This window comes from Nipponia nippon, unplaced genomic scaffold (assembly GCF_047370975.1).
Source record: "Nipponia nippon isolate SJK-2023a ecotype South Korea unplaced genomic scaffold, ASM4737097v1 scaffold_23, whole genome shotgun sequence".
Taxonomy (NCBI): domain Eukaryota; kingdom Metazoa; phylum Chordata; class Aves; order Pelecaniformes; family Threskiornithidae; genus Nipponia; species Nipponia nippon.
Window position 1 is genome coordinate 7,721,433 of NW_028262340.1, and position 27,987 is coordinate 7,749,419.

The window sequence follows — 27,987 nt, forward strand, 5'->3', positions numbered from 1 at the left end:
CATCCGCATCCCCATCCCCATCCCCACCGCGGGGCCGTGCTGCTCCGGGGCCAACGGGGCTGCCAGGGCGGGGGCGAGGGTGAAGAAAGCACCAGGCAGGGCTCGGGGCAAGGGGCGCCTCGGGGTCTTTAGTGCAGACACGTCACCGAACCCCACCGCGGAGCCACCCGGCGTGGGCAGGGGGCTGCCTGCCAGCGGTGGGGCTTCGCCCGCGCTGCTGGAGAGTCCGGCCGGCGCCTCCTCCCCTAGTTGCCCTTGGGGGCATTTTTATTGCGGATTTCGGCCAGTTTGCCGGCCAGGAAGCCCCAGTGGAAGGCCCCTTCCTCCGGCTCCCGCAGGTCGCTGCCATCGTCGCCCGGCAGCTCCCCGGGGCTCTCGCCCGGCTCCGGGGGGGGCACCCCCTTCTCCATCCCCGACGCCTGCTGCCACTTGGTAGCAAAGAGATCCCAAAAGCCGGGTGCCTGCTCGGAGGGGGGTGGCTTGGGCGGCGAGGCGGCCAGCGGGCTGGGGAGAGAGCGGGGACGGGGATGTCGGGCTGGGGACCCTTCTCACCAGGTCCCACAGTGGCCAGGACTGGGACCCCCAAGCCCCCCAGGTCTCCTCTCCATGCCGGCTCCTCCAGCCGCTCCCCAGCCCAGCCCCGTGGGTACAGGCAGGGGAGGGGGATGCAGGCGATGGGACGGGAGGATGCGGGGGCTCAGCAGCTCCCGGGGGCCGGATCCAGGCTCTGGGGTCCCCCCCACCGAGCTGCAACTTACTGGTCTGCGCAGGGCTCCGGGCTGAGCAGCTGGTGCTCGTCCTCACGGGCGAAGAGGGACGAAAGCGTCCGCCAGCCCCGGGCACCCACCCCCTGCACCTGCAGGGGAGGCGGCACCGGGCTCACCGGGGACCTCCGGGTCCCCGCAGCCCCCCCGGCCCCCCGCTTCCCCCGGCCCCCTCCTCACCTTCCGCGCCAGCTGGGCCACGGGGCTGGGTGCCTCCTCCGTCAGCGTGGGGGGCTCGGCCGCCTCCATCAGCTCGGGGGGGTCTCCCTGCAACGAAGCCCCCAGGTGAGGGCCGGGGTGCAGGCAGAGGGAGGGAAGGGAGGTTGGCCACCCCGCTTCGGGGGGCCCCAGGCGTACCGGTACCCCCCGTCCCACCTCCTCCTGCAGCGCCCCGTCCGCCCGCGCCCCCCCCAGGGTCTGCAGCACTTTGGCCTTGTAGAGCCGCCAGAAGGCCTGGGTCATGGCGAGCGGCTCGGCGGGGCCGGGAGCCGGCAGGCGCGGGGAGCGGGAGGGTGCGGGGCCAGGCCCCCCCGCGCCGCCCCGGCGATCCGGTGGCTTCATTAAAGTTTCAGGGGCCGCTTCCAATGCACAAAGGGGAACCTGAGCCCGGCCTGAGCGGGGGCAACGCGGGGGCGGCTGCTCCGGCCGCCCCCAAACCTCCCCCCGCCCCAGCCCCCCAGTGCCCCTCGCTCACAGGGGCCCCCCAGGGCCGGGGCCGCCCCGAGCCCGCAGAGCGGGGCAGGGGCTGGGGCTGGGCGCTCCCCCCGCCGTGGGTCCCCATCCGTAATGGATCACCCGGGGGGAGGAAACGTGATCGGTGCCGGGACAGGGCGCGCTGAGCCCTCCCCAGCTCATCGCAGCAGTGACCGGGGCAGCGCAGGCCCCGAGGTCCGGACCCCGAGGCCAGGCGCTGTGCCCCGCTGCGGGGACAGCAGGGGACGGCTGCCGCCGGGCGCTGGGGTCCCTCGGGGCCGTGGCTGTGCCCCGAGGGCATTCGCTGGCCCAGGGTGGCTACGGCGGCTGAGCGGGGGGGCGCGGCCTGGTGCCCCACGGGCGTGGTCTCCCGCGTCGTGGGCGGAGACTGCCGCTCCGTGGGCGGGGCGTAGCGACGCGGGGCGGGGCCTGCAGCCGCCTGCGCCTGCGCACTGCGGAGCCCGGTGCCGGCGTGAGTCCGCCATGTCGCCGCGCAATGGCCGCCGCACCGGCGCCCACCGGGCGCACTCGCTGGCCCGGCAGTTGAAGACGAAGCGACGCCGCCGCGACCTGGACGAGATCCACGGCGACCTGCAGCCCGAGAACGCCGCGCGGCTGCTGCGGCAGGAGCCCGACCCCGACCTGCCGGGCTGCGCCCAGTTCTACTGCCTGCACTGCGCGTACGGGGGTCGGGGGGGTCCCCGCACCGGGGGTGTCCCGGTCGGGGGGGGCTGGGGAGGGAGGGCTCCAGCCCTTGGGGGGGTCCCTGGCGCTGGTGGGGTCCCTGGTGCTGGGGGGATCCCTGGTGCTGGGGGATCCCTGGTCCTGGGAGGGGTTGTCCTGGTCCGGGGGGGTCCCTGGCTCCTGGGGAGGGGGCTGGTCCCGGCGAGGGGGGCTCTCACCCCCACGAGGGGTCTTGTCCTGGTCTCAGGGAGGACCCTGGCCCCTGGGGGACTGGCCCCAGGGGTGTGGGGGGACCCCGGCCCCGCGGGAGGGCTCTCCCCAGCCCCGCTCCCATCTCGGGGCCCGCTGACCCCCAGCCTCTCGTCCCCCCCAGGCGCTACTTCGTGGACCTGACCAGCATGAAGGAGCACTTCAGGTCCAAGGTGCACAAGAAGAGGTAAGGGGCCCCGAGCCGCCCTGTGGGCCCGTGCCCTGCCCTGGAGCGGGCTGCGGCCCCCCGCCCCGGCTTCTTCGGGGTGAGGCGGGTGGCCGTGGCAGCTCAGGGCCGGTCGTGTTTTGAGGAGCCGGGCAGGAAGGCTTCAGCCCTCCTCTCTGCCTTCCCTGCAGGCTGAAGCAGCTGCGGGAGGCACCGTACACGCAGGAGGAGGCAGAGCGCGCCGCCGGGATGGGCTCCTACATCCCCCCAAAGAAGGTGGAAGTGCAGACCCAGCCGCTCGAGGAGGTCACCGAGATGGAGGCGTCCAGCTGAGCGCGGACTGAGGGGCCGGGCGGCTCCGTAAAGGCGTCTTTGTCCTCAGCTTTGTGAGAAAAACATGCCGCAACGCAGCCCGCCAGCGAGCAAAGGCACCGCTGCTCTGGCAGCCCTCCTCGCCGGAGCGCTAACGAGGAGAAGGAGCCAGCGAGACCCCGGGTGCCCTCGCTGCGTGTCCTCCTCCTCGGGGAAGGGGCAAGCCGCTCGTTCCCGAAGTGCTGGCGTGACTGTGCGCTCATCTCTTTGCTTTTAGAGCGGTTTTAGGCCTCTCTCCTTGGGTCAGAGGTTGACCCCAGTGACTCGTCCATTAAAATATGTCGACCAACAGGCTGGCCATGTCGAGAGCTCTCTGTGAGTGTGACCCAGGGCCTGGCTGGAGGGCGGCAGCCGCCCCTCGAGGTGCAGGGCAACCTCTCGGTGTTGTGCTCTTCCCGATCACGCAAAGGGAAGCATTGCCCGCGTCTGTGCCAGCCCGGAGGAGCAGCCTCGTCCCGGTGCTCCTGCGCTGGCAGGGTGGTAAAGCTCCCTCTGCTTCGCCCTCCTGGCAGGGGGCTCCTGGCTACTGGTAGCAGATACGGGGCTGCTTTTTTGGGGGGAATATGTGCTTGAGTGAACCCTTCGTCAAGCACTTGGGTCTGTAGCGAGCAGCTCGCTGTGGTGCCGGCCCTGCCTGTTTGGGCCTGAGAGGGGAGTGCTGGTGTCCCCTCAGCAGGGACACTTTGAGGCTCCTGTCCCCTAAAACCCAAGGCCTGCAAGTGATTTCATCTTCCTAGAGGGCTGGGGCTGCCTGTGTGCCGTGATCCAGCCTCCCCGTCACGTCCACCAGCCTGATGCTCCTGTGATCCTGCCGGTGACCCTGCCTCTGCCTGCCTGGCCCTTGGGGGACTTTGTGTGACGATGCCACCGCGGGTCTCGCGATGCAGCCCCGGCAGCAAAACCCTCGGGCCGGAGGTTCATCCCTCTGTCTGAGCCGGGGCCGGGGCGCTGGGCCGGAGCAGCAGAAAGGCAGCACGACAACGCGGCTGTGCTCGGCAGGAAAGGGTTTATTTCCACGCAGCCTGCCCGGATTTGTGTCCCCCCCCCGGCACGGGGAGATGGAGGCGACTCAATCTGCAGCGCGGGTTTGGTGGGTGCGAGGGGTCGGGAGGGTTGCAGACCCCATCCCAGCGGGATGCATCGCTGAGCCCCTGGCCCCGTCTCCCCCCGCCGCCCGCGGCGGCAGAGGCCGGTTCGGTCCCAGCCCTCCCCGCTGCGTTACCTAACGGCGCTCGGTGCTGACCTCCTTTCCCAGCCAGCCCGGCCCCGCAGGGATGGGTAGGGGCTGCATGGCTGCCAGTGGGGTGCAAGGGGCCCCCCGGGCCCCTCTGCTTCTGGGGGAAGATGGAGATGGATGCAGCAGCCGGCTCCACCATCTGTCTGTCTGTCTGTTCCGCCTCTGGTCTTGTTGTGGCTGGATCCTGGTGTCTCGCAGCGGCTCGGTCAGGGGCTCAGCCAGCAGCTCTGGAGCCGGGAGGTGGCTTCTCTGTTCTCCATCCCAGTCATAGAACCAGGTCCCAAAAGCGGGGACAGACAGGGGGACAGAGGGGGTGTCCCCGGCCCCGGGGCGTCCCACTGCCCAGGGAAGGGCTGGACGTGGCGCAGATCAGCTGGGAAGTTGCCGCAGGCGGCAGCTCCGCTCGGGTGGGGGCCAGCGGGCGGAGGGGGTCCCCTGCACCCCCGTGGGGCCCGGCCCCGCCAGCCCCCTCCTCACGGCTCTGGGGGGGCCTTGGTGGGGCCGGCCATCCTGCGGGTGCTGTAGAAGGAGAGGCAGAGCCCGGCGGCCGCCAGCAGCAGGGCCAGGGGGGTCAGCAGCCGCCCCCCGGGCTCGGCCCCCCGCCCCGCTGCCAGCTGCATCTGCAGGGGGAGAGAGGAGAGGAGAGGGGAGCGCTGCGAGACCCCGACAGGGACGGGGGACCTGAGGCCGTGCCCTGACCATCCCCATCGGGCCCACCAGGGGTGTAAGAGCGATGGGGGCCGCTTTGTGGCCCCCCCAGGCACCCAGGGGTGCCCCATGCAGTGCTCGTGGGAGTCCTGCAGCAGCACCCTTGCTGCTGACCTGGAGCCGGGGTACGGCCGGGCATGGCTCCCGCGGGCGGCAACCTGGCGGGCAGCGCGGGCAGGGTCTGGGGGTCCCTGTGGGCTCCCCCCACCCCGCTCACCCCTTACCTGGAGCAGACGGAAGTACCCCGGGGTTAAGCGTCTGGGGCGGATGATCATGGCACGGCGGGGAGCAGCAGGATCAGGCCTCGTGGGTCAGCAGCAGCAGCGGGGCTGGGTCCCCCCCAACCCCGGGACCCCCTGCCCCGACCACCGCGAGGAGGGTGTCTGCGTCTGTTGCCCGCCTGCCGGCCCCGCGGCCCCCTCGGAACGGGCGGCACGCACCCGGCGAGCGCCGAGCAGCTGTCAGCCGCGATCAGCGCCCGCTGCTCCCCCAAGCGCACACGCCGGGGCGGGGGGAGACGGGCGCCGAGGCGCTGGCGGGGGGGCCAGCGCCAGCCCGGGTCAGATCTGGGGGGACGGGAGAGCTGGGCTCAGCTAGGGAGCAGCCCGCATGCAGGCCTGCAGAGGGGCTGCCCCCTGCCTCAGTTTCCCCACCGGCAAAGGAAGGGGTGGGAATTGTGCCTTGGGGGAGGGTGTGACCCCCCAAAATCCCCAGGCGGTGGGGAGGGGGCTGAGCAGGGGCTCCCCCCAGGCTTTCATGGGGGTCTGTGGGGCCTAACCTTGTGCCCACAGGGCACCCGGCTCCTGGGGGACTCCCACTAGTGCCATGAGTTCTGCTGGGGCTCAGCCCTCGCTGCATGCAGTGGTTGGGGGGACACCTCATCTCACAGCTGAGGGGAAACTGAGGCTGGGGGGGTTCCCTGGGCGGGTGCCGTTTCCCCAGGGGGTTTCGGCAGCCATGCGTCACCGTCCGGCCCGTGACTCACTGGGGTGCGTGGTGGGGCCTCGCCCCGCAGGGTCGTACTGGGCCGTACTGGGCGGGCGGCCCCGGGCGCGGCAGGAGGCTGTGGTGAGCGGCACGCGGGTGCGCCAATGGGGCCGCCCGTCCCTGGCGCAGGTGAGCAGCCGCTCCCGCCGCCGGTTCCGGCCTGGCCGCCATGGAGCCCGTGGGTGCCTGGGGCCCTGTGCAGGTGGCCGCCTGGCTCCGAGGTGAGGCCTCCCCGTGCCCCGGCTGCCCCCCAACAGGGAGGGGACCCCGCTGCTGGCCCTGGGGCGGGGGTCTGAGGCGGGTTGTCCCTGGCTTGGGGACATCTGGGTGAGCTGGCATGGCTGGGGGGGTGGCAGCCATTTCCCGTCCCTCGCCCCTTGTCCCTGGGGTGGGTCAGTCCCTGGATCTGGGTGGGGTGGGGGCCCGGCCATCCCCGCCATCTGGGCTGAGACCGGGCGAACTCGTTGCACGGAGAGGGCCCTCCCAGCAGCCAGGCGTCACCCCTGGGGTCACCCGACCGGGGACCAGTGGGGACACCAGTGGGGGGGTGCTGGGCCCCCCCAGTGTCCGGCTGGCGCTAGGGCAGGGCTGTGGGCAGGGCTGGACGCGGCGGTGCAGGGGTACCCCTTCGAGGCCTGGGGGCTGGCGGGGCCCGACCTGCTGGGGCTGTCGGCGGGGGCCCTGGAGGCGCTGGGCGTGTGGCGCCTGGGGCACCAGGAGCTGCTGCTGGAGGCCGTGGAGCAGCTCCGCGCCCTGGTGAGTGCCGGCACCCGTGGGTGCCGCAGGGCTCCCGTGGCGGAAGGGGGGACGTGGGGGGCACCCGGGGCTGGGTGGAGGGGGGAAATGGGGAAACCCTCGGCTGGAGGTGGGGGGACACAGGGGCACCCGGGGCTGAGTGGAGGTGGGGGACAGGGGGACACCCTGGGCTGGTGGAGGGGGGGGACACGGGGACACCTGGGGCAGGGTGGAGGTGGGGGACATGGGGACACCCTGGGCTGGTGGGGGGGGGGACACGGGGACACCTGGGGCTGGGTGGAGGTGGGGGACATGGGGACACCCTGGGCTGGAGGGGGAGGATGTGGGGACACTCCGGGCTGAGTGGAGGGGGGATTCAGGGGCACCCTGGGTTGGGTGAAGATGGGGATGTGGGGGCACCCCGGAGACGCCTGCTGCCCTCCCGTCCCCTGGCATCCATGTCCCCCGCCGCAGGACGCGGGGCTGGTGAACACCAGCCTGCGGACGCTGACGGAGAGGCTGCGGGAGCTGGCGCAGGGCACCCAGAGCTTGGTGCTGGGGGGGCTGCCGGCGGGCACTGCCTCCCAGCCACCTCCCCTCACCCTCCTGGCCCACGTCGTCGACCTGGTCGGGGCTGCCAAGGGGCTCTTCTCCTGGCTCAACAGGTCCGGGGCGGGTGAGGGCACCCGTGGGTGCTGGGTGCCCCCGGCACCTGGGGCTGAGCTCTCTGTCCCCTCCAGGTACCTCTTCTCCACCCTCAACGACTTTTCGGCCAGCCGGGACATTGTCCCGCTCTGCGCCCAGCTGGCGGAGACGCTGCAGGCGGTGGGTGCCCAGGGCGGCCGCGCTGCCCCGAGACCACGGTGATGGGCACGGTGTTGGGTGGGGAGCCAGCCGTCTGCTCTCCTGTCCCCCAAAGCTCTGCCTGCTGGAGGGGGGGAGAGCTGGGGTGAGAGGGGATGTGGTCCGGGGGGGTTCCCCGCAGGGCCCCCCAGCCGCGGTGGAGGGGGCTGAGCCATCCCGTCCCACTCAGCTCAGCGTCTTGTCCCCCCAGGACTGTCCCGCGGCTGAGAGGGACGGCCGGATCCTGCGGATTGTAAGCGCTGGGTGAGGAGGGGGTGGCAGGCATGGGGGGCCCGGTGCTGCCAGGGCCCCCCTCAGACCCCGCTGTCACCCGCAGTGCCAGCACATCGTGGGCATCTGCGAGAGCATCGTGGGCTGCAGCCCCCCGGCGCTGCTGGACTGCAGGGCTGTGCTGCAGCGCGTGGGGCTGTCGCTGCCCCCCGGCCCGCGGGGCAGCCCCCCGATGTCCCCCGACCCCCCGGCGCTGCCGCCTGGCCTGTGGGGGAGCCCCCCAACATCCCCTGACACCCCGACGCTGCCCCCCAGCCCGTGGGGGAGGCCCCTGCTGTCCCCTGGCACCCCGCCGCTCCCCACCGCCCCGCTGGTGAGTCCCCACCGCACCTCACTGCGCCGGGCCCCCCTCGCACCCCCTGCACCCCGCTCACGCCTCCCTCCCATCCCCCCCAGGGCCTCGAGATCACCTCCACCAGCTCCTGCCTGCACTTCGTGTCTGCGACCACCTCGGAGGTGAGTGAGGGGCTGCCCAGCCTGCCACCCTCCCGTGCCACCCTGTCCCTCAGTCACCCCCTTTTAGCGCCTGCCGTGGGGAATACCACCCGTCCCCGCTGCCCCCCATCCGGCTGGATCCTGTGAGCCTCTGGGGGCCCTAATCCGCGCTCCCCAGCCCAGAGCTTGGGGTGGCTGCCTGCAGCTGAGACCATGCAACTCGTCCCACGAGTGAGCACAGCCTGGGCCAGGGTGGGAGCCCCCCTCCCCACCCCGATCCCACCAGCCGCTCCGGCCGGTGCTGTGCAAGGTCAGGCTGCCGGTTAATGGTTAACCCCCCCGGTTCCTCCCAGCCGGGAGAGCTCCTGAGCGCGAATTAGCTGGGGGGGAGCGGTGAGCAGCGGGGGCCGGGCACCCCGCTCCCACCCTGCCTCTGCCCCAGGCCCTGGCTGCCCACGGGGGCTGTGTCCTACCCGGAGACGAGATCGTGCAGGTCAACGAGCAGGTCGTGGTGAGTCGGGGAGTGGTGCTGGTTTCGGCAGTCGGGTCATGGACGGGGAGCTGCGGGGCTGGGAGGATTCGGGGGAACACGGGAGCTGTGATCCGCGGAACGCAGGAGCTGCGGCTGGGAAAGGTCTGGGGGACACAGGAGCCACTGCTGGGGGGGTTTCGGGGATGCGGGAGCCACTGCGGAGGAGGATTTGGGGGACATGGGAGCTGCGGCTGGGGAAATCTGCAGGACACAGGAGCCGTGGCCGGGGAGATCCGTGGGATGTGGATCTGTGGCCAGGGAGGACGTGGGGGACGCCGGAGCTGCAGCCGGGAAGGGTTTTCAGGATGCGGGAGCCGTGGGGCTGGGGAGGGCGCACGCGGCCGTGGGGCAGCGCGAGGCCGGGCTGCGGCTCACCGGGGTGTCTGCGCAGGTGGGTTGGACGCGCGTCAACCTGGCAAAGAAGCTGCTGGAGAAGGCGAGCGGGGTGACGCTGGTGCTGAAGAAGATCCCTCTGGACCTGCTCGGCTCGCCCCCCTCTCCCAGGCAGCAGGTGAGTGATCCCAGTGCTCCCAGTACAGCTCCAGTGCTGCACTGGGCTGGGCTGGGAACCAGGCAAGGATGCTTGGAGCCAGACATCTCCCATCACGTTGGTGGTCCCTAAAGCCCTGGGCGACCATGGTGGGATGCGGGCTGGCCCTGATGCTCCCTCCGCAGCTCCCAGGAGCATTTTCGGATGCTGTGGATCCCCCCGGCACCAGGAGCAGCGAGTGCCCGGGCAGCCCCGTGTCCCTGACCTCCAGGTGAGCCCCGTCCCCCGACACCCCCAGCCCGGCCAGCACGGAGGTGTCTGGGTGCACCCGAGGCCCCTTCCCAGCTCGTTCTGGGGGGAGAGGTGCCTGCAGCGTGGCAGCTGCCTGTGAGCAGCCCGGGAAGCTGCCAGTAGTCTTAAGGAATGAAAAAAAGTGGTTGTGTTTGTAATTCATTCACTTGGTAACGCTTTAATGGGGTTGAAACTATATTTAGACATGACCCTTCTCTCCCAGAATGGAAAGGCGTGCGCGGAACTGGCGGCAGTGCGGGCGAGCCGGGCAGAAGCCATCGGGCTGGGCTTGGACCCTGCCGGGGAGCGCGGAGGCCGGTGGAGCCGGTGTTGAGCCACCGCCGCCACGTTGCCTCCAGCCCTGCTCCTCCTCGGGCAGGGAGAACCACGGGTGCCCCAAGCAAGTGTGGGGCCGGCTGGAGCCTGAAAGCGGGACCCCCGTGGCGGCCGAGGGGGCTTGCAGCTCAGGGATCCCTTTATCCCCCAGCGCTGCTGCCGACTTGGACTCGGGGCCGGACTCGGTGCCAGACCCTGCCTCCGACGAAGAGGACGGAGAGGACGAGCAGGACCTGAGGCTGCCTGGGGCGGCCGTGGGGGAGCTGCGGGTGCTGCCTGGCCGCGGTAGGAGGGGAGCGGAGAGGGTGTTTGGGGACTGAGCGGTCTCTCCCCCGGGATGGATGGGAGGCTGCAGCCCCGCTCGCTGCTTGCAGGTGCTGCGGAGGAGGAGGCAGCGTGGGAGGGTGGCACCCCGCCGGGCACCTCGTGCTCCCCGGGCACCCTCGCTGCTGCCGGACCCTGCGCCGCGGAGCTCAGCCCCACGGCAGCCCCTGCCGCGGGGGCTGAGGGCAGAGAGCCCAGCCGGCTCCCCGGGGAGGTGAGAGCTGGTGGGAGAGGAGCGCTGAGCCTCGGGGGGGCCCTGGGGGACATCAGTGGGGTACACGCAGGACTTCATGTCCTGCCCAAGCTGGGAGGCAAAACACCCATCCCTGGGGTGGGTTCCCCTCTGAGCTTGCTGCTGCGGGGTGTGCGAGTTAGGGGTCCTTAAAGGGCTTGAGGTGCTGCTTGAGGGGGGCTTGGCTAACACTGCGGTGCCCTTGCCTCCCTGCCTGATCCCTAACCTCCCGTCCCTGTCTCCCCGTCCAGGGCAGCCCCCAGACGGGACGCAGACCAAAAGGTGAGCGGGACCCTGTTGGGGCAGACGGGGCTGGGGGCTCTCCCGGGCTCTCCCCCCTGCTCCCCCTTCCCTGCTCTTGACCCCCCCAACGCTGTGGCCAGCAGGAGTGGCGACCAGGCTGAGCCGCCGGCGGGTCTCGTGCCGGGACCTGGGCCGGGTGGACTGCGATGGCTGGCTCCTGAAGAAGAAGGACCACGTGGCCTTCATGGCCCAGAAGTGGAAGCGGTGCTGGTTTGTGCTGAAGGGCCACACGCTCTACTGGTACCACCACCCCAACGTGAGTGGGGATGCTGGGTGTCCTCGGTCCCCACCTGGGGCAGCCGAGGCAGGCGGTGAATGCGGCCGTTTCTCCCTCGCAGGATGAGAAGGCTGCAGGTCTCATCAACGTGGCCACCTACGACCTGGAGAGCACGAGGGAGCAGAAGAAGAAATAGTGAGTGGGGTCTGTCTCACCATGGACCTCCCAGCTGGCGGTGGAGGGGAGGATGCTGTCCCACGGGCACATGCCGATGAGCTGGGTCCCACCTGCATGTCCCTGCAGTCACAGTGGTGTCCCCGTGGGGCCGGTGGGGTCCCTGCAGTGCTGGCAGGGCCGGCTGTCGTGCAATACGGGAGACCGTGCCCTGAGCAAGACGTGCATTGCGCTACCGGTGTTATCTGGGCCGGGGCTGAGGACCGGAGCATCTCCGACGGCAGGGAAAAGCCCAAACCCCTGGGCTGGGTCGAAACAGGGGGGCTGCAGCGCAGGGGAGGCTGGACGGGGGCTCGGGGCTGGCTCCGGTGCTGCGTAGCCCCAGCAGCAAAGGCTTGTCCCCCTCCAGCGTGTTCCAGCTCTCCCATCAGAGATACAAGCCCTTCGTCTTTGCCGCAGAAACGCTGGCTGATTTGAGCATGTGAGTAACACACCAGCTGGTGACAGCCCGTGCCGGTCCCACCACACCAGGCTGGCCGTGACCTTCCGAGTCTGTCTGTCCATCCTTTCTTTCCCCAGGTGGGTCAGTCGCCTGATAACAGCCAAAACGAAGTATGCGCTGGCCCACCAGTCGGTCCCGGACAGGGAGGAAGGTAACGGGCCCTTCCTGGGGGGGGAGATGGGGACCCTGGGGGGAGCCGCAGGCTGGGGGTCCCTCTGGGGCGGCCATGCCTGGTGCTGCAGCCCCTGCACGGGACCGCTGGGAGCTTTGCCCGTGATCTGGGAGCAATGTGAGAAACGCTCCCTGAGAGGAGGGCTGGGGCGATGCGCAGCCCTGAGGAGGGCTGGGGGCACAGCCTGGGGCTTCCCGCTCCCACCAACCCCCCGTGGCCTCCAGACTGCTACAGCGAGACAGAAGCTGAGGACCCCGATGACGAGTGCCCCAGGCAGGGCTGCGACTCGGTGAGTGGCCCTGTGGGAGATCCGGGGAGGGGATGGGAGATCCTCGTCTCACCTCCCGCCCCGTCTCTTCCCCAGCCAAAGAAGAAGCTGCAAAATGCCCCAGAGAAAGCGCAGCTCTTCCCGGCCGGCAGCGAGCCCAGCAGCGCAGCCAGCAGCCCCCAGGGCAGCCCCCGGCCCTGCTCGCCCATGGGTAGGTGCTGGGGGTGACATCTGCCACCCTGTCACCTCGTGTGCACCCTTTAACCCAAGTTAGGGCCACCTTTTTGTGTGTGTGTGTGTGCTGGGGGGTAACTCGAGCGGGGATGTATTTGAGCGTCACCCATGTAGTGTCGGGATACTCTTGGGGCAGGGTCATGGGCAGGGGCAGCCCCGCCGGGATTTGGGGCTGCCCCCATCCTACGGTGCCCCCTCTCCTCGCCCAGACCCCGCCGAGGAGGATCTCGAGTGCCTGATGCGGTGCCTGAAGCAGGGGGGGGTGTCCCTCATTGGGCGGCAGCGGTTCCTGACGCAGGAGCAGTGCCGCAAGTCCTTCGTCCGGCGCAACAAGAACCCCTGCATCAACGAGAAGGTGCACGCGGTGCGGGCGCTGCAGAGCACGCTCAAGGTGGGACCCCCGCGGCCCCCTGACCCCCCCAAAGTCCCCTGCCCCCTGCACAGCCACCCCAAAACGTGCCCTTCCTCTCGGCAGGCGAAGCTGGTGGAGCTGCAGGCTCTGGAGCAGCTGCTCAGCGACGCCGCGCTCACCTCGGAGAAGTTCACACGCTGGAAAGAAGAGCACCAGGAGCTGTACCAGGAGCTGCAGGAGTGGTGGGCACGGCAGGAGGGCCGGGATGGCGACAGGGGGCTCGGGGCCGAGCACAGCCCCCCCGAAGAGGCGGCCGAACCCTGACACCCCGCTGGGACTTCTCTGGCACGAATCGTTGCCGATAAAAATCAGGGTGCCGCGGGAGCAAAGCGGGCGCTCTGCCTGTGCTGGGGTGGGGGCGTGGGGGGATTGGCGACATTTTTGAAGACTCAGCCCCCAGCGTGGACTTGCCGCAGGACAACTGGCTTCTGCTCCATTCCCCCCTCCCTGGGACGGGATGTTGCAGTGGGTCTTGCTTTTTTCAAGGACTTTTTGCCTCGGCTGCACGTTGGCAACGGGGGCCTTTTCCTGGAGGACCGTGCCCCCGCCGCGCACGCCGGCGTGGTGCCGCCAGCCGTCCTGGCCAGGGTCTCTTCTGCTGTAAATAAAACGGTGTCGATGAGGGCTGACTGTGCTGTGGTTTTTCTTGGTGCTTAATATCCCTGCGGTGACAGCCAGCCCCTACCCGTGGCAGGTGCCACCATCCCTACGGGGTTGTGGTGTCCCTCTGTGCCCTGCTCCCCTCTCCCCGTGCGCCGAGCCAGCCCAGCTGGGGGGCGATGGCACCCGCCCGTGGGGTGGGGGGACAGGGACGGGCTCCGACGGCGCTGCGAGGCCAGGGAGGGCGATGAAGCGGGGAAGGTGTCCCAGGGGGGCTGGGGTGTGCTGGGGGCTTTGTGCAGCTCACAAGGGGCGGGGGGGAGGAGATGTGGTCAGCCTGGAGATGGTGGCCAGGTCCTGCCCCTGCCTGTGCCACCCGGCCCCTCACAGACGAGCTACGGCTGGGTATGGGGACGCTCTTTATTTAGCAGCAGCTGCAGGGGCTAAAACCTGCAGAAGGACTAAAGCACAATCAAGTAACAGGCAAGAACGCCTGCTTTCAAGTGAAACATTAGGAGTGAAGAGGTAAAGGTGGGAAATGGACCCACCTCTTCCACCCAGTGATGGTCCAAGGGGCTTCCAGGGCTGCAGGACGGCCACGGCGGGAGGCTGAGGAGCCGCTGCCACCCCACAGCGAGCGGCATCGTCCCGTGATGCTCGCGGCAGGAACCGGTCCCAGCACCTCAATAATCCACCTCCTGCGGGGCCGCGGCTGGCCCCCCGCTGAACCCCCTCTTCCTGCAGAAGCTGGGGGCCAGGCAGACGCCAGCCAGCACCTCTGCCCCGCCGCCGCTCCAGCCCAGGTAGAGACACGTCCCCAGATGGAAGCGGGGGCGTCTGCGGGCTGGCCAACTCCTGCAGCACCCGATGAGCCATGTAGGAAGCGGCACCCAGGTACGTGGCACCCGCCAGCGTCAGCAGGAGCCCGGCAGCGGCCACCAGGTTGGGCCGTGGTGGGAGGGCCCACCACCGTGCCCCCAGCATGGCCAGGGCCCACGCCAGGGCCCCCAGCAGCAGCGAGCCCCCGGTGGCCGCCCTCAGCACCCGCATGGGCCAGAAATGGGCCGTGTCCTCCGGGCGCGGCTGGGCCAGCGCCTCCACGCAGCTCTCCCAGAGGCCGTCGCTGAAGGAGAGGGCGCGGGGGTAGCCGGGCCGCTTGGGCAGCTCCCGCCATCGCGGGGTGGCCGTGGCCGCCAGCAGCAGCACCCAGCCCCTGGGGGCCAGCGCCAGCCCCCGCGCCCGGGAGAGGGTCCCCATGGCCGGCGAGGCCCCGCTGCCGGCGGTGCCGCTGCTCCGGGCGGGGCGGGCGCTGCCCGCGGAGCCGGGGAGGGAAGGTGACCCCGCGCCACGCGTGAGCAGCCCCGACGTGGCCGGGCATAACGAAGGGCCCAGCGCCACGGCCCCTCTGCTGCCGGCACCCGGCGCAGCGCTGACCTTGCGGGCAGCCGGGCGTGAGGGGGCCGAGCTGGGGGCCGTGCCCCTCGGCCTGGGCGGCCCTGGGGGACGCGGGGCCCTGAGGGGGTGATGGAGCCTGTGCGGGCCGCGGGGGTAAGGGCATGTGGGGGCAACGGCAGGGCTGGGCCCCACTGGGGAGCGGAGCGGAGCGGAGCGGAGCGGAGCGGGCCGAGCTGAGCCAGGCCGGCCCCGCGGGCCCCACGCCGCCGCGGCGCTCGGCACTGCGCAGGCGCAGGGACCGGGCCGGCGCCGCTCCGCCAGGCCCCGCCCTACGGGTGGCGGCTGTGGTCAGTTTCCTCCGCCGGAAGGCGGGGCAATCAGCTTTCGGAAGAGCCAATGAGCGAGGAGCAGGGGCGCGGCCGGCGCCCCCGATAGGCTGCGGGGCAGGGGGGCGGGCAGGGACACGCCCCTTTTCCTCTGCCACGCCCCCCCGCGGCGGTAACGGTCGCGGCGCGGCGGAGCCAGGTGAGGGGCTCGGGGTTGCCCGGGAGCCGTTCTGCCGCCGGGCCTCGGGCCTCGGGCCTCGGGCCTCACCGGGCGGGCCCCGGCGTGGGGCAGCAGCGCTCCCTCTGCTCCCCTCGGTGAAACCATCCCTCCTCCTCCGGCCCGGGCGGCTCGGCCTCCCCCTGCGCCTCGGGGTCCGGCCCCTCGGGGTCCGGCTGCGCCTTCCAGGCCGTTGCCCCCCCTTCGGGGTCAGCCGCCTTCCCCTCTGCCCTCCCTGCACCCGCATCGCCGTTCTCCCGTCCCCTTCTGGGGGGCGAGGGGCTTCCTCCCGCATCCTGGCTTTGCCTCGCTCCGCGCACCGGCGCCCCCCCTCCGCCCGGTAAAGCGCTTCCCGGGTGCCCTGCGGGGCCTGCCCCGTGCCCGCTGCGGGGAGGGGGCCGTGCAGGATGGTGCGGGGCTGCGAGGGAGGCGCTGGGGGAGGCGGGAACGCTTCGGTGGCTTTGCCTGTTTTATTTCAAGAGCCCACGCTTGAATTTCCCTGTTAAAGCTGACTGTAGTGCTGGAGACCGAGATTTAAACGCAGGAATTTCTGAAACATACCCAAATTAAGCATAATAAGCACTACATTTAGCTAGAAGTGTTTTATTTCTTCACTGAGTGCCATGCTGCTTCTGGTTCACTATTCTGTTGTATTCCTGATGCTATCCTATTTGTAAAATCTGTATACGTATGTTTTCTAAGAATTAATGGTTTCTGTGAGCTCTTTGAATCAGTTAAGCAAAAATCTGTAAGAGCTGGTAATCGAGGATTTAGTGTTTGACTGGTGGAGAGGTGAGAGGCCTTGAATTTCCACGGGGAAGCCCGAGAGCTGTAAATTCCATTCCCATCATCAGAGGCGGGAAATTCACTGCCTGGAGTACTGGGATAAGCAGATAAATTAAACCAAAGCTGCGGATAGATAACGGTTGCCATTTATGGCACAGCAACGCGAAGTTTTGAATGACTGCATTTCTGCAGGTAGTTGCTCAGTGACCTCTACAGAGGGCAGAAATGAACTGGTTTGGAGTCAAGACTTTTAAAGGGAAATTTTTAGTGTCTGTAGACGTAAAGCCAGCATGTAGGTACGACGGTGACCGACGCTGTCAGTAACTACGATGGGGATAACACATGCCCCAGTTGAGAGGCGCTGCTGAACTGGTGCGTGCCCGGAGAACGCTGCAAGCAGGAACTCTCCTCGCTTCCCAGGCGCGAAGCAAACCTACAGTAACTGCAAGGGGTTTTCAAGTCTTGCCTCTTGCTGCGGGGATGAAACAGAGGGGCCCTTGGGAGGAGGTGCTGATTAACTGAAATACCGCGTTACTCTGAATGAAGAGCAGCTGACGTGTGTACCCTTTGCTTGGTTAGTGGGAACGGGGTTTGGTTTATGCTGATTTAAACTATGATTTTTGTTTATTGCCCTGTAGTTCACTGGATAGATAAGATGGCTGCTCTTGAGAAACATCCAGACCTGATGCTCCAGCAGAACAATCCATCGGGTAAGGACAGTCCGTTAAAGCCGCGTCGCTGTCGGACCCTGTTTCAGTGTCTGTGAGGAGAGATGTGGCCCTGAGAAGAGTCCTTTACCAAAAAGCTTTTTATTAAAAAAAAAAAGTCTTATTCCTGCAAAATAAAACAATTGCATGGGTATCCAAGGGTAGAGAATCATTTGATGACGAACCTATCTCTTGAGTGATAACTGATAAATTGGAAAGAGTTCTTAACAGTTAATGCAAAAATGTATCTTCACCAGTATTGCTGGGTGCCAACACTGCTGCTGCTCTTTCTAGTTTGAGAGCATCGCCTGGGTGTAATATCGCCAAGCTTCTCAATGGGAATATAATTAACTGCTTTTGCATCCTGACTGCCGTAATAAGACTGATTTTCAGTCTCCTGTTGATATTATGTGACTTCTCTGTACTTGCTGCCATTTCCTGTTGTAAAAGAGATTTCTTTAGCAACAATACAGGGAGTCAAGCGAGGGTCGGTTTGGTTTTTGGTAGCATGGGGAATTAGGTATGGCTTAATTAGGTGTATTAAAAGGCTTTTCAGTCTGTTGGCTAAAACGTAAGTATCCCTGGCTTTTTCTCTGCAGATCCCAGCACCAGTCAGAAGGGTCATTTCTTGGAGACTGACTGGAAAACACCGATGCTGTCTGTGAAGTTCCAGAGCCGCGTCAGTCGCTGCTCAAGCGTGGCCGACAGCGGGGATGGGGGCATCGGGACCTCCTGCTCGGACAGCACCGAAGGTGATGGTGAGCGTGGGGTCACACTAACAGCCAAAGACTCTAAGTTTTCTCAGAAGATCGACAAGGATTAAATAGCTCGATATTACCGAACCCTAGAATGTAAAACTTGGGGAGAGCAGAATCTGTAATGACGTTTGGAGACTGTTTCAAAACCAGTGCCTCGGTACAGAGATACGCTGCCTGAAATACAAACAAGTGATTAAGGGACCTGCTGTTTCTGGAAGCTAGTTTGGTCCTCTTAACTGTAGTAAGCGTTTTTAACTGACTAAAAGAGCCCCTTTGGTGATTTGCTGGTTCATATTGACCAACAAGTGATTTATCAGCAAGTCTGTTGTGTCATTTATCTTTTTTAAGAAATAATTTATGGGTGCCTCTCGAGACTTCAGATCAGCGTGCCTTTGTGCGTAAGTCTCCCCAGCGCTAGAGCTGTGTGCTTCTCGCTGGAGAATGCTGCAGCCTCGCCCTCAGCTGCGGCACGCTCTGTGAAATTGCTTGTCCCAGCAATCCTTTCCACCTGTATTTTCATCTTCACCCATCAAACTGACATAGCCACTATTGATTCACTGATTCGTCTTTCAGCAGCGAGGAAGTCTGGGGTGTTCTTTAAAACAACCTCACACATTCACGTGTGTCACAAGCTTCCCTGAGCCTTTTGAATGGGCCATAGATCTTAATAATGTGCGAGTTGAAATGAAGGCTTTTGAAAAGGTCTGGCTTGTGAAAATATTGCTAGAAATATCACTAGAGTGCCTGTTTAAGTGTTTAGCCTCTCGGCATAATAAAATATCCAGTTGCCCGCCGAGGGCAGGGGAGATGGCGATGGCCCTTTTGGAAATCGCCCTCTGAACGCTCGTCATGTCGTAGCCTTGTTTGTAAGAGCTGAGGCTGGGTTGCGGCACTGGCAGCTGGCTGAACCACGCCGACTTTCGGGCCAGTGCGTTAGTCAGAAACGTCGCGATGACCCTTAGCACACTCAAGGAACTGATTGCAGCATCCGCACGTGGCGTGCTGGTCAGAGAACGCGAGTTCCTGACGGTGATACTGGGCTATAAATTTAGGGGCTGTAAAAGGAAATTGTACTGTCTCTCCTCCGTTTGCCAAGGTGAATGTGCTTGTGACTGCTTGGTAGCATGCTGTTCTCCGGAGCTCCTAGGCACAGCCAAGTAATGTCCAAGATATTTTCTCCCCCTCGCGCTCGCTTTTGAGGAGAGGGTTTTGTGCCCTTATTGTGATCGTTTTCCTGCCGTTTGATGATGGTCTTTGCAGAATCTGGTTCTGGTCCCATCCAAATTGTAACCTTTTATTCCTTCTTGTAGCAATGCTTTGAGGTTACAAACAGGTGGAAGGGTGACCTTGCAGCCCTGATGTTGGATTAAAGAAACATCACGTGGGGACGGGCCTTTAGCCAAACCCATGAAGAAAACAAGTTTGTGTATCTGGGAGAAACCTGGAATTGTTGTGATACACGGCGTATCGGGACGAGGAGCGGGAACAGGCACTTTGCTGTTTGCCTTTCTCAGCTCTTGCTGTTGCTGTATTGAAATCTGAGAGTTGCTAAGAATAGCCCTGCATTTCCATGTAGCCAGGTTTGGTGCCCGCCGGACAGGACGGGCTCACGCTGGGGTGCGTGCGCTGAACTCTATCTCGTTTCCTGTGGCAATAAGGCGAGAGCCATTACCCTCGCCTCTAGAAAAAGCTCTTTTTCTGCAGTGTCCTGGAGGAGTTTGAAGGTCAGCTGCTTGGTGATCCCGTGTTCAGCTATGTCTGAAGCTCATCATGGGCTTAGTGAAGGCTGCAGTTAGCTTTGGTTACGGTTCAGAGTCGCTGAGCTGTGGGACGGGCAGAACAGAATCAAGGTCTCAGTGTTCAGCTGAGTAAGTTTCAGCCTTTTATTCAACTTAAGGGACTTGATTTCTAAACCTATAGAAAGATAATGTTATTGATTTAAGATTATACTAGAGTAGCTTAAAAACAAGGGATTAAAAATGTGTACTGAACTAAACTTGGATTCTCCCCGTGGTTTACGGTGGTAGGAGAATGTCAACAGGCTCCCGAAACTTGCAGTGAGGGGGAGCCCAGGTATGCCGTGGTCGTGCTGCTGCGGCTTAGGAGGACGTGTTCAGGGGGAAAAGAATCGCTGTTAAAAATTCTTTTGAAAAGTTGTTCGTCAGAGGAATGGCTGTTCACGTCAGAATATTTTCAGGGTTGTAATGAGAGCATCACTCTTCTTCTTTCCCTAGACTTCTGCAATTCCAGTAACGGTTCCTCATTCCAGCCCATCAAAACCCAAGTGACCATCCCAACAGCCCATGTTATGCCTTCTACATTGGGCGCCTCACCCTCCAAGCTGTGCTCTGCGGGAGAGCAGGGCTGTTCGCAGAGTGCTCCAAAACCTGCTATGCCAGGACCTGCCTCCGAACACGCAGGGCTCACGAGAAACGGAGACTTTAATGCCGCAAAGTCGTCTCAGGTGCCGCCCAGGGATCTCTTGCGTCTCTACAGGACTTCAGGGGAAAATGGTTTTGAGCAATCCTGGCATCCCGTTTCTGATCACATGAGAACAGAAGATACTTGGAAGTTTGACACCCCTGCCATCGAGCGCACCCTTAACCAGTCTCTCTTTCCGGATAGTTTGTGCACTGACCCTCTCCACAGGTTCCAGAAGTTCAATCCGAACTCTGGGGCAGCTGAGGCAGGAAAGGACCACTACAAGGTGCTGCCCGAGAGTAAGCAAGCGGCAGGGGCTAACGGAGCCTGTGAGCCCCAGGACGGAACGTGGCCGAGCGGGAGCAGGCTGATGCCAACGGGACTCCAGGCCAACAATTTCTTTTCAAAACCTGTAACTCCTTCATCTCGAGCATGGATGCAAGAAGCCTGCACGCTACATCCGCACGAGAGGGTCTGCGAGCTCAATGCTTGGAAACAACAGCTGGAGAAAGTGCGATTCCAAATAGAGCAAATGCAGGTAGGGAGCTGCTTGTATGTGTTTGAAACCCTTCCTGTCTCTTTAGTCATGAATCATTGCCCCAGACTTACGAAGCAAGGGGGAAAATGTCTCGTGCTTCTCCCTGTCTTACACCAGAAGTCTCTTAATGGTCTGTTTTCACGTGTGGTGTCACAGGTATCGTTTGATGTGCTGCTTATGTCGAGCAGCCCTGTATTACGTTACAGCACTGCACAGTGGTTCAGATCAGGAGGTGAAATATCCTGTCCTCTAGAAACTGGAAAGAAAAAGCACGCCAAGAAGTTCTTAACAGTTTCTAGAATAATTGTATTGTGTCTAGAATTAGGAAAGAGGCTTTTTTTTAAGACGCGTAAAACTAACTGCAGTTTATTAGATGGGAACAGTTTGTTTATCACCTCCCACCGGCTGTACCCTAATGGAGACAAATTGTTTCCAGTGAGCTAGCACAGTGGTCTAAAATTATTTGTTAATCTCCAGTTGTGCTTGGGCAAAGTTACTTGTTCTTGGACATCGACAGAGACTGAAATAGCTATGTCCTGGCATGCAGATGAGCACACAGTGTGCAAAATAGCTCTAGCAATGTTGCAATTACCTCTGTGGAGCACAAACCTCTCCCTCCTCGTTTTGTCTCCTTTTCCAGTTACAAAATGGAGGCGCCTGCCACCATCCCTCCATGTATTCTCCGTCGCTGCCTACGCCTGATCCAGCTCAGTGGATCAATATGCTGAACTCCAATGAAAACCTGCTCAAGGAGAAAGAGCTTCTCATTGACAGGTGAGAGTTTGGTACTGACACGTGGTTCAAGGACTCCAGTGCTTTTCCTTTTGGAAAGGGAGGGTTTTGAAAGTACCGAGGAAAGCTCATATCTCAGAGTCCCTTTTACCTGCTTGAGCTTGCTTTATTGCAAAGAAGAACATAAAGACCTTTGAGAACAGCGCTCCTCCCCTTCCTCTTGGAATGAGGATGGTGACCCTGAAGGGTTCAAATGAATCAACTTCGGTTATGGTTTTCTGTGTTTTGTAAAGGATAAAGATTTCTGTCTAATACTGCCTTTTTGCTTGAGGACTGTCTGGGAGCTCTTTGAGATCTTTATTTTAAATTTGTTCTTTGTGAGTCTGGGCTGGCAAACGACACTTCTCATACCTAACGCTAGTGGTTCATCAGCTTTTGGAAACAGTAAGTCCTCATGAAAACTACCTTCAGCATTTGGACTGTAAATATGTCTTCTGCTTGCTCATTTTGAGTCCTCTGTCTGTTCGTTTTACTCATAAGCTCTGCAGCCAAGCTGGCTCTTCCAAAGCATGCAAGGCTTGTGTGTTTTATAGAATCACAGACTCGTTTAGGTTGGAAAAGACCTTTAAGGTCATCAAGTCCAACCGTTAACCTAGCACTGCCGGTGATTATGTATAATCATTGCTGGGGGGAAGCCTTTGAAGGGAGGGGAAGGAAGAAAAGTTAATAGCAATTGTAAAAAAGTCAGAATGGACATCTTTCAGATTATTGCTCTGCAGGTCAGTTCTGAGGTGCAGAGTTGTCTTTCTATTCTGCGCGTTGCTGCGTGGAGCATTAGAGTAGTGGTGGCACTGTTGTGTTGTGTTGCTCTCTGCTGTATGTTTGAGAGCAGCGTATTACCTGTTTGGTGTTTTTTACAGACAACGACAACACATATCCCAGTTGGAGCAGAAGGTCCGTGAAAGTGAACTGCAGGTTCACAGTGCCCTGCTTGGCTGTCCAGCACCCTACGGAGATGTCTACATGTTGAGAATGCAGGTAGTTGGGTGCAGCAGGGTGTCGGTAAGAAATATGTATTGAATCCAACAGCCCTGCCACTTCTCGTTAGGTGTTTCCTGAGTAGGAGGGCTATGCAGAGTAAAGCTCTCCTTTGTATGGGGTGCTGGTCACCTGGCATCCCCGAGGTCTGTGACTCTTGAGAGTTCAAGCCCTGAAGTGCTATGGTTTGTTCAGAAGCCGTGCTAGTGATGCAAGCACCTGACAGCGCTGACAAGTGCTATTTCAGACACTGCAGTCTCTGAGATGGGCTGAATGACGCTTGGGAATTGGGAGGGCTGCGAACGCGGCTCCGAGGCAGTGCAGCTGCTTAGTGCCAGTTTGCACCTGACTTAGCGCTGGCGGGCAGGGTTCACGGGCTGGCTGTTCGCAGGAGCTGCAGCGGGAGAACACGTTTCTTCGAGCACAGTTCGCAGAGAAGACTGAATCCCTCAGTAAGGAAAAGATTGAACTGGAGAGAAAACTGGCTGCTGCAGAGGTGGACGCAAAGCTGATCCGGGAATCGCTGAAGGAAACTATGCAGAAACATGCAGAAGAGTTGAAGAAACAGGAAGAAAGGGTATGATCCTGTGAGATGGGAAGGTGTTTTTTCTTCAAGAAGCTAAAAGTCAATGTAGTGCGTAGGTGAAAGTTTTCTGGGGCAGTGTGTTATTGTAGGTATTTTCCGATTTCCTTGTAGAATTGTTTGGTTTGTAAGCAAAAGCCCTTCCTCCTGCAGTTAGAAGTATTTCAGTACCTCTTCTTTTAACCAGAGAAGAAGCCTGTCTTTAGCTGAGTGAGCAGAAATGCTGCTGAGTTAGTGATCTTGTATTTTGGTGTTGTGCTGTACAAAAAGGTAAATGAGTGGGCTTAGAGGGCTGAAGAATGGACAAGAAATTATATAAACTGACTTGTATATGACTGTCCCTGCAGGTAAAGGGAAGAGACAAACACATTAATAATCTTAAAAAGAAATGCCAGAAGGAATCTGAACAAAGCAGAGAGAGACAACAGAGAATTGAGACCCTGGAACGATACCTGGCTGATCTACCAACCCTTGAGGACCACCAGAAACAGAGTCAGAAGGTAACACTTCCTCCGAGTCGTGGTGGTAGCTCTTCATACCTGCTCAGGTGGCTTTCCTATAGCTGCAGATAATCCCCTGGGCAGCTGCCCAAGTAGAGTCGTGGTCTCACCTTTTTGGAGGAGGAATGTTCCGAGCTATAGCTGAGAATTGCCACGCAGTAGTAAAAATCTGCCTCGCAAGTGTGGTTGAAACATGGTGTGTGTGGGGAAACCCTGGGAGGTCTCTAGAGTGTTGTGATGGTCTTCGTTGCAGCTGAAGGAATCTGAACTGAAGAGTACTGCTATGCAGGAGACAGTGCTGGCACTGGAAACGGAGCTTGGAGACGTCCGGGCTGCTTTCAGGGAGCAAGAGATGCAGCTAGAAACCCAAAAACACAAGGAAATGGAGCTGCTTTCCACTGTGCGCAGGTAAAAATCTGGAGGGTTAGAATAAGCCTCATCTTGGCACCGAAGTAAGCGCTGCGCAAGAGCAGTGATGATTCAGCACAGCCACTGTCCCACCTGTCAGAACCAGGTCACCGTGGATTTGTGGTGATTATGTGAGCGCTCGCCAAAACACCGCGTTCAAACTCTGCGTGCCAGCCGTGGAGGGTGGGAGCAGAACCAGATGGCTGAAAGAAAGGGGGGGCCCTCTTTTGTCACCTGGGTTTGTCTGTGTCCTCGGGCTATTGCTCTCAACTGTAACTCCTTGCAAAACAGACCTACGTAATCCGCGATCGTTGCGTCTCTGCAAATGTGCCAATATCATGGGCAGGGCTGTGTCCAGGGAGAGGGACTCCTTCCTTCACACCCCAGTTTGCAAGCTGGGATGCAAAGAGGGCAACACTGACACCTGATAGGAAAAACATTCACCGCATCATATTTAGTGAGGGAAACACCCCAAATAAAGCTGGCTTTCCCATGGCGTTCTGCTCATTTCAGCTTGCAGGACAAGATGCAGCAGTGCGTAAAGAATGCAGAGAGAGGACCCCCTGCCCAGGATGGGGAGAGACAGAGAACGGAAAATGACTCTCTGAAGAAAGAATGCGACTGCCTCAGGAAGGTAACAGGCTGTCCCAACTGGGAGTCACACATTGTTCCTTCCACTGAGTCACACCAGGCACTAAAATGAAATCGAGGACTTGTGCAGTTGTAGGCAGTCACAATTGCACAGAAGCAGCAGTTCCTGGAATTCCAAACCGAGGGGTTTTACGCTGTTCTTGGTGCGATAACCATGCACTCCTGTAGTAACACTGGGGAGAAGTTGCAGAATGCAGAAGAGGGGAGAGGAAAACCACAAGAATGCAACTTCTCCGGTCTGTTTTTAGCTGATGCTTCTAATGGTGCCTTTTATCAGCTGCCTTTTATCAGGGAATGTAAGTCCATTACTAACAGAGGCAGTGATTAGAGCAGTAAGTGGACAGGAAAGGGAAGGAGAGGGGATGCTGTCCTCTCCAAGGAGAAATCCTGGTGGAATTACTGCGTCTGTGTGGCCAGTTCTGATGCCTCTGCTTTTGATTCCAGATTGTGGACAAACAGCAGAAGAAGATGGAGCAGTTGTCCTTGCAAGTAAAGGTGAGAGGTGACTGCGGAGGGACCTAGAACTTGAGAATCCGCTGTGAAGCGAGTTAGACTTACTGCTTTCCCGTGGTCTGTTCCAGAACCTGGAAGAGCAGGTGGCCCAGGAAGAGGGGACAAGCCAAGCTCTGAAAGAGGAGGCGATGAGAAGAGAAAATGCACTGCAGCAGCTCCGGACCGCTGTGAAAGAGGTCAGAGCAGGAGCGTTGAGAGTGCCCGAGCATAGCAACTGAAGAAACAGGGGATTGTCTTTTAGCAGGGCCCTTAATTTGCAGTCAGCAGCACAACCCCTCCTGCTTCCCGCTAGTCGCTGGCCCGGTCAGTGCTCTGAAAGGAGCTCTTCTCTGCTCAAGAGCAGGAGGAGAAAGGCAGTTGCTCGGGAACTTCAGCCGGGGCTGTGGGTTGTGGTGGAGGACGCTGAGCTTGCCAGCTGGGGGCAGCAAGGCAGCGAGCAGGAGTCCAAACTCAGCACAGCCCTGGCTGCAGGGCAGGCCTGAGCACCACTCTCCAGCCTAAAGGCAGGCAAGCACGATGGCAGCCCTTGAGGGAAGGGATGGCCGGTGCTGGGGTGAGCGGCTGGTGCGCAGCCTCCTGGAAGCCGCTTCTGTTGCGTCGTGCCCTGGCAGGGACAGTGCCGCGTGATGGGACGCTTCTTGTCTGAGCCAGGCAAGCCGAATGCTCACACCCGGTAGGACTGGCAGTCGCTCATCTGGCGAGAGTCTGGAGGGCTCGATGTAAACCAGCTCCTCCTGCCCTCGGCGCTCCTGTCGTCATCGAGCAGTTGCGTTAAGTTGCTGTAAGCGTGCTAGCTCTGTACCGAGTGACCACTAACCTGCTGTGTCCGTTTGTTCAGCTTTCAGTGCAGAACCAGGATCTCATTGAGAAGAACCTGACCCTTGAGGAACGACTCCGGCAGGCAGAGCTAACAACCCAGCCGCTGCCTGCGGAGACAGCCCGCCTCGCCCAGGAGCTGCACAGCGAGCTGGCCAGTTGTCTGCAGGATTTGCAGTCTGTCTACAGCATTGTCACTCAGAGGGCTCAGGGCAAGGATCCCAACCTCTCTCTGCTCCTAGGCATTCGCTGTAAGTATGTAGAGTGATGGCGGAGCAAACCCTTCGGTTCCTGCGCTGCGGCAGAATTAAATAACTCGCATATATTACAGCCTGGAAGGTTCTCATCTCTCTGGGATTCTGAATCTTCTTTCTGTGGTTAGCTAGCTCTAAAGGTGCATGCTGTAATAACCAAATGTTAAATAGCACCTCTTTTGCAAATGTGCGTTGGTTTTTCTGGCTCACTTGCAAATGTGCGCGATCCTCGGTCAGAATCGCGTGTGAGGTAACTCCCTCCTCTGACTCCACAGCTGTGCAGTACTCTGCCAAGGAGAAGGACGACTTGCTGAGCCCTGATGGACTTGCAAAGAAACTGGTGGAGGTAAAACAGCTTCACAAAGAGGTGGAGGACTTAAGGACGGCAATATCGGACCGATATGCTCAGGACATGGGAGACAACTGCATCACCCAGTAAAGAACACTCCCAAAGTAAGACAGGAGAAGACGACTCGAAACCCTCGGGAGTCCAGAGCTCCTGCAACCCAACTCCTATTCAGCACTTTACCATCCCTTTGCTCGGGTACAAGATGTGTGACTTATCCAATCCGCGAGAAATCGGGGGGTTTGTTGCCAGAAGTGTTTAGCTGCTGACTGGAATCGTTCAGGGCTTCGGTGTCAGGCTTTGCAGAAGCTTTGATCTCGTGGAATGTGTTTATGCTGTGTTTGCTGGAGCTGGTGTGGTCTCTGATGCTGGGAGATGAATTCTGAATTGCCTTCCAGGCATGTCAGATGCTGAACATGCAAATCCGACAGTTAAAGTCATCACTAAAAGGAAATGTATGCCCTGGTCTTTCTGATCAATTCTCTGCGCAGACCCTGTGTGACTAGTAAGACCAGCGGATTATCAGAGCGTTCGGGGGATATCTGTGGACTCCACAGGCAAGCAGGTGTGCCAGTTATGCTGTGCTAATTACGTCGGGGGGGGCTGTGTGCCCTGGTCTGGCTTGGGTGCTGGTGTAGCTGTTCATGGAGCAGGACCTGATTTCCTCAGGTAAATGCAACCGGAGTCTTTCAGTAGCCAACAGGAGTTGGGGAATAAAGCAACACTAAAAGACGACTCTGAAAACGCTCCCCCTGGGCACTGTCACCCCAGAAGCCTTAAGCCTTTTATCCCCCCGGAACAGCACTGAGCGTGGGCGCGTTTCAGACTGCAGAGGAAGCAGGCTGATGCTGAAGTGCCTTAATGTGCTAGAGAAACCTCCTGTCCCCCCACCGCTCCGTGCCTAATGCATCTGCTGGCAGGGCGAGGAACTGCTGTTTCTCGTAGCAGCCTTTAGAGCCATGGCAAACGATCCTGGGGAGCCTGGCGTGTCCGTAGCCCCTGCCAGAGCCGCAGGGAGCCTCTGCGTCCCCGGGGGACCCTGCCGCAGGCCAGCGGGGAGACGCACCTCTGCTGGGTGCTCTGCTTGCCAGGGAGAAAGCCGTTGTGGGCCTGACACGGCAGGAGGGTGCAGCTGGACCCGAGGCTCTTCCCGGTGCCTGCAAGGCAGCGACCGCTCGGGCTTTGTTGCAGCCCTGCCCCCTGTTCTCTGGCAACTCCCCGTTCCTCCGCTGAATAACGAGATTTCTAAATAAATCGGCGTGGGATGCAGTTCGCTTTGTCACAGCCCTCCTCGACCTTAGTGGCAGCTTTGCAGAATTGAGTGCTTGCTTGTGACAGCGCTGTGGTGCTGAGGGTGGAACTTCTTTGGTTTTCTGCTTCAGTCAGAGCAAGAGAAGAGGTCGGTTATATGGCAGCGGGGAAAAGGCTGAAACTTGGGTCCGTTTGGTTGCTCTTGGTTGATGTTGGGGCTGCGAGCCCTAGGTTTGAGAAGAAATGCTTTTGTTATTCCTTTGTGTTAAAATTTAAGACCAAATCTGTTTTGTTCTTAGCGTTTGGCCACCATGGGTGATGGCGGCAAGAAGCCGGTTAGTTTGCTGTCCCGAGCCGCCCCTGCACGGCACGGGGAGAGAGGCAGCGCGCCTGCCGGCAGCCAGCTGCCCGCCCTGCTCTTGCCGCATCTGGCGTATTGCGTTTCTGGCTGTTTCTGTTCCCAGGCCGCTGATGCCAGGTACCGAGCTAAATGTGG

General features: G+C 61.5%; 5 protein-coding genes across 17 annotated transcripts; 3 read left to right on the forward strand and 2 right to left on the reverse strand.

Moving 5' to 3' along the window:
* Positions 1–25: 25 nt before the first annotated feature.
* On the reverse strand, positions 26–1,767 carry CUNH1orf232 (chromosome unknown C1orf232 homolog). Of its 2 annotated transcripts, none has more exons than XM_087760965.1 (4): positions 1,459–1,767; positions 945–1,031; positions 759–856; positions 26–504 (listed from the first exon to the last, which is right to left on the reverse strand). In XM_087760965.1, the coding sequence occupies exons 1-4, from the start codon at positions 1,756–1,758 to the stop codon at positions 246–248; spliced, it is 744 nt and encodes a 247-aa protein (XP_087617091.1). In that variant the 5' UTR covers positions 1,759–1,767; the 3' UTR covers positions 26–245. The 2 variants fall into 2 exon arrangements, with proteins under 2 accessions (XP_087617091.1, XP_087617090.1); XM_087760964.1 differs by lacking the exon at positions 1,459–1,767 and adding an exon at positions 1,140–1,264.
* Positions 1,768–1,889: 122 nt separating this feature from the next.
* On the forward strand, positions 1,890–3,219 carry ZNF593 (zinc finger protein 593). The gene is made up of 3 exons (XM_009470919.2): positions 1,890–2,137; positions 2,515–2,577; positions 2,748–3,219. The coding sequence occupies exons 1-3, from the start codon at positions 1,941–1,943 to the stop codon at positions 2,887–2,889; spliced, it is 402 nt and encodes a 133-aa protein (XP_009469194.2). The 5' UTR covers positions 1,890–1,940; the 3' UTR covers positions 2,890–3,219.
* Positions 3,220–5,979: 2,760 nt separating this feature from the next.
* Positions 5,980–13,273, forward strand: CNKSR1 (connector enhancer of kinase suppressor of Ras 1). Of its 4 annotated transcripts, XM_087760940.1 has the most exons (22): positions 5,980–6,081; positions 6,459–6,616; positions 7,070–7,260; positions 7,336–7,420; positions 7,650–7,691; positions 7,776–8,042; positions 8,126–8,185; positions 8,607–8,675; positions 9,088–9,207; positions 9,372–9,457; positions 9,701–9,877; positions 9,965–10,098; positions 10,188–10,351; positions 10,621–10,651; positions 10,756–10,928; positions 11,011–11,084; positions 11,473–11,544; positions 11,643–11,716; positions 11,962–12,026; positions 12,102–12,216; positions 12,449–12,630; positions 12,715–13,273. In XM_087760940.1, the coding sequence occupies exons 1-22, from the start codon at positions 6,030–6,032 to the stop codon at positions 12,913–12,915; spliced, it is 2,592 nt and encodes an 863-aa protein (XP_087617066.1). In that variant the 5' UTR covers positions 5,980–6,029; the 3' UTR covers positions 12,916–13,273. The 4 variants fall into 4 exon arrangements, with proteins under 4 accessions (XP_087617066.1, XP_087617064.1, XP_087617067.1 ...); XM_087760938.1 differs by having other exon boundaries at positions 9,701–10,098; XM_087760941.1 differs by lacking the exon at positions 9,701–9,877.
* Positions 13,041–14,764, reverse strand: LOC148055402 (uncharacterized). Its single transcript, XM_087760963.1, has 2 exons — positions 13,800–14,764; positions 13,041–13,249 (listed from the first exon to the last, which is right to left on the reverse strand). The coding sequence occupies exons 1-2, from the start codon at positions 14,506–14,508 to the stop codon at positions 13,041–13,043; spliced, it is 918 nt and encodes a 305-aa protein (XP_087617089.1). The 5' UTR covers positions 14,509–14,764.
* A 365-nt stretch (positions 14,765–15,129) lies between these two features.
* On the forward strand, positions 15,130–26,701 carry CEP85 (centrosomal protein 85). Of its 9 annotated transcripts, none has more exons than XM_087760942.1 (14): positions 15,130–15,171; positions 16,614–16,685; positions 17,282–17,440; positions 19,675–20,399; positions 21,040–21,173; positions 22,052–22,193; positions 22,561–22,746; positions 23,100–23,252; positions 23,506–23,660; positions 24,174–24,294; positions 24,756–24,806; positions 24,893–25,000; positions 25,663–25,891; positions 26,170–26,701. In XM_087760942.1, exons 2-14 carry the CDS (start codon positions 16,631–16,633, stop codon positions 26,331–26,333), a joined length of 2,382 nt encoding a protein of 793 aa, XP_087617068.1. In that variant the 5' UTR covers positions 15,130–15,171; positions 16,614–16,630; the 3' UTR covers positions 26,334–26,701. The 9 variants fall into 9 exon arrangements, with proteins under 9 accessions (XP_087617068.1, XP_087617072.1, XP_087617071.1 ...); XM_087760946.1 differs by having other exon boundaries at positions 22,052–22,169; XM_087760945.1 differs by having other exon boundaries at positions 17,282–17,434.
* The last annotated feature ends 1,286 nt before the right edge of the window (positions 26,702–27,987 follow it).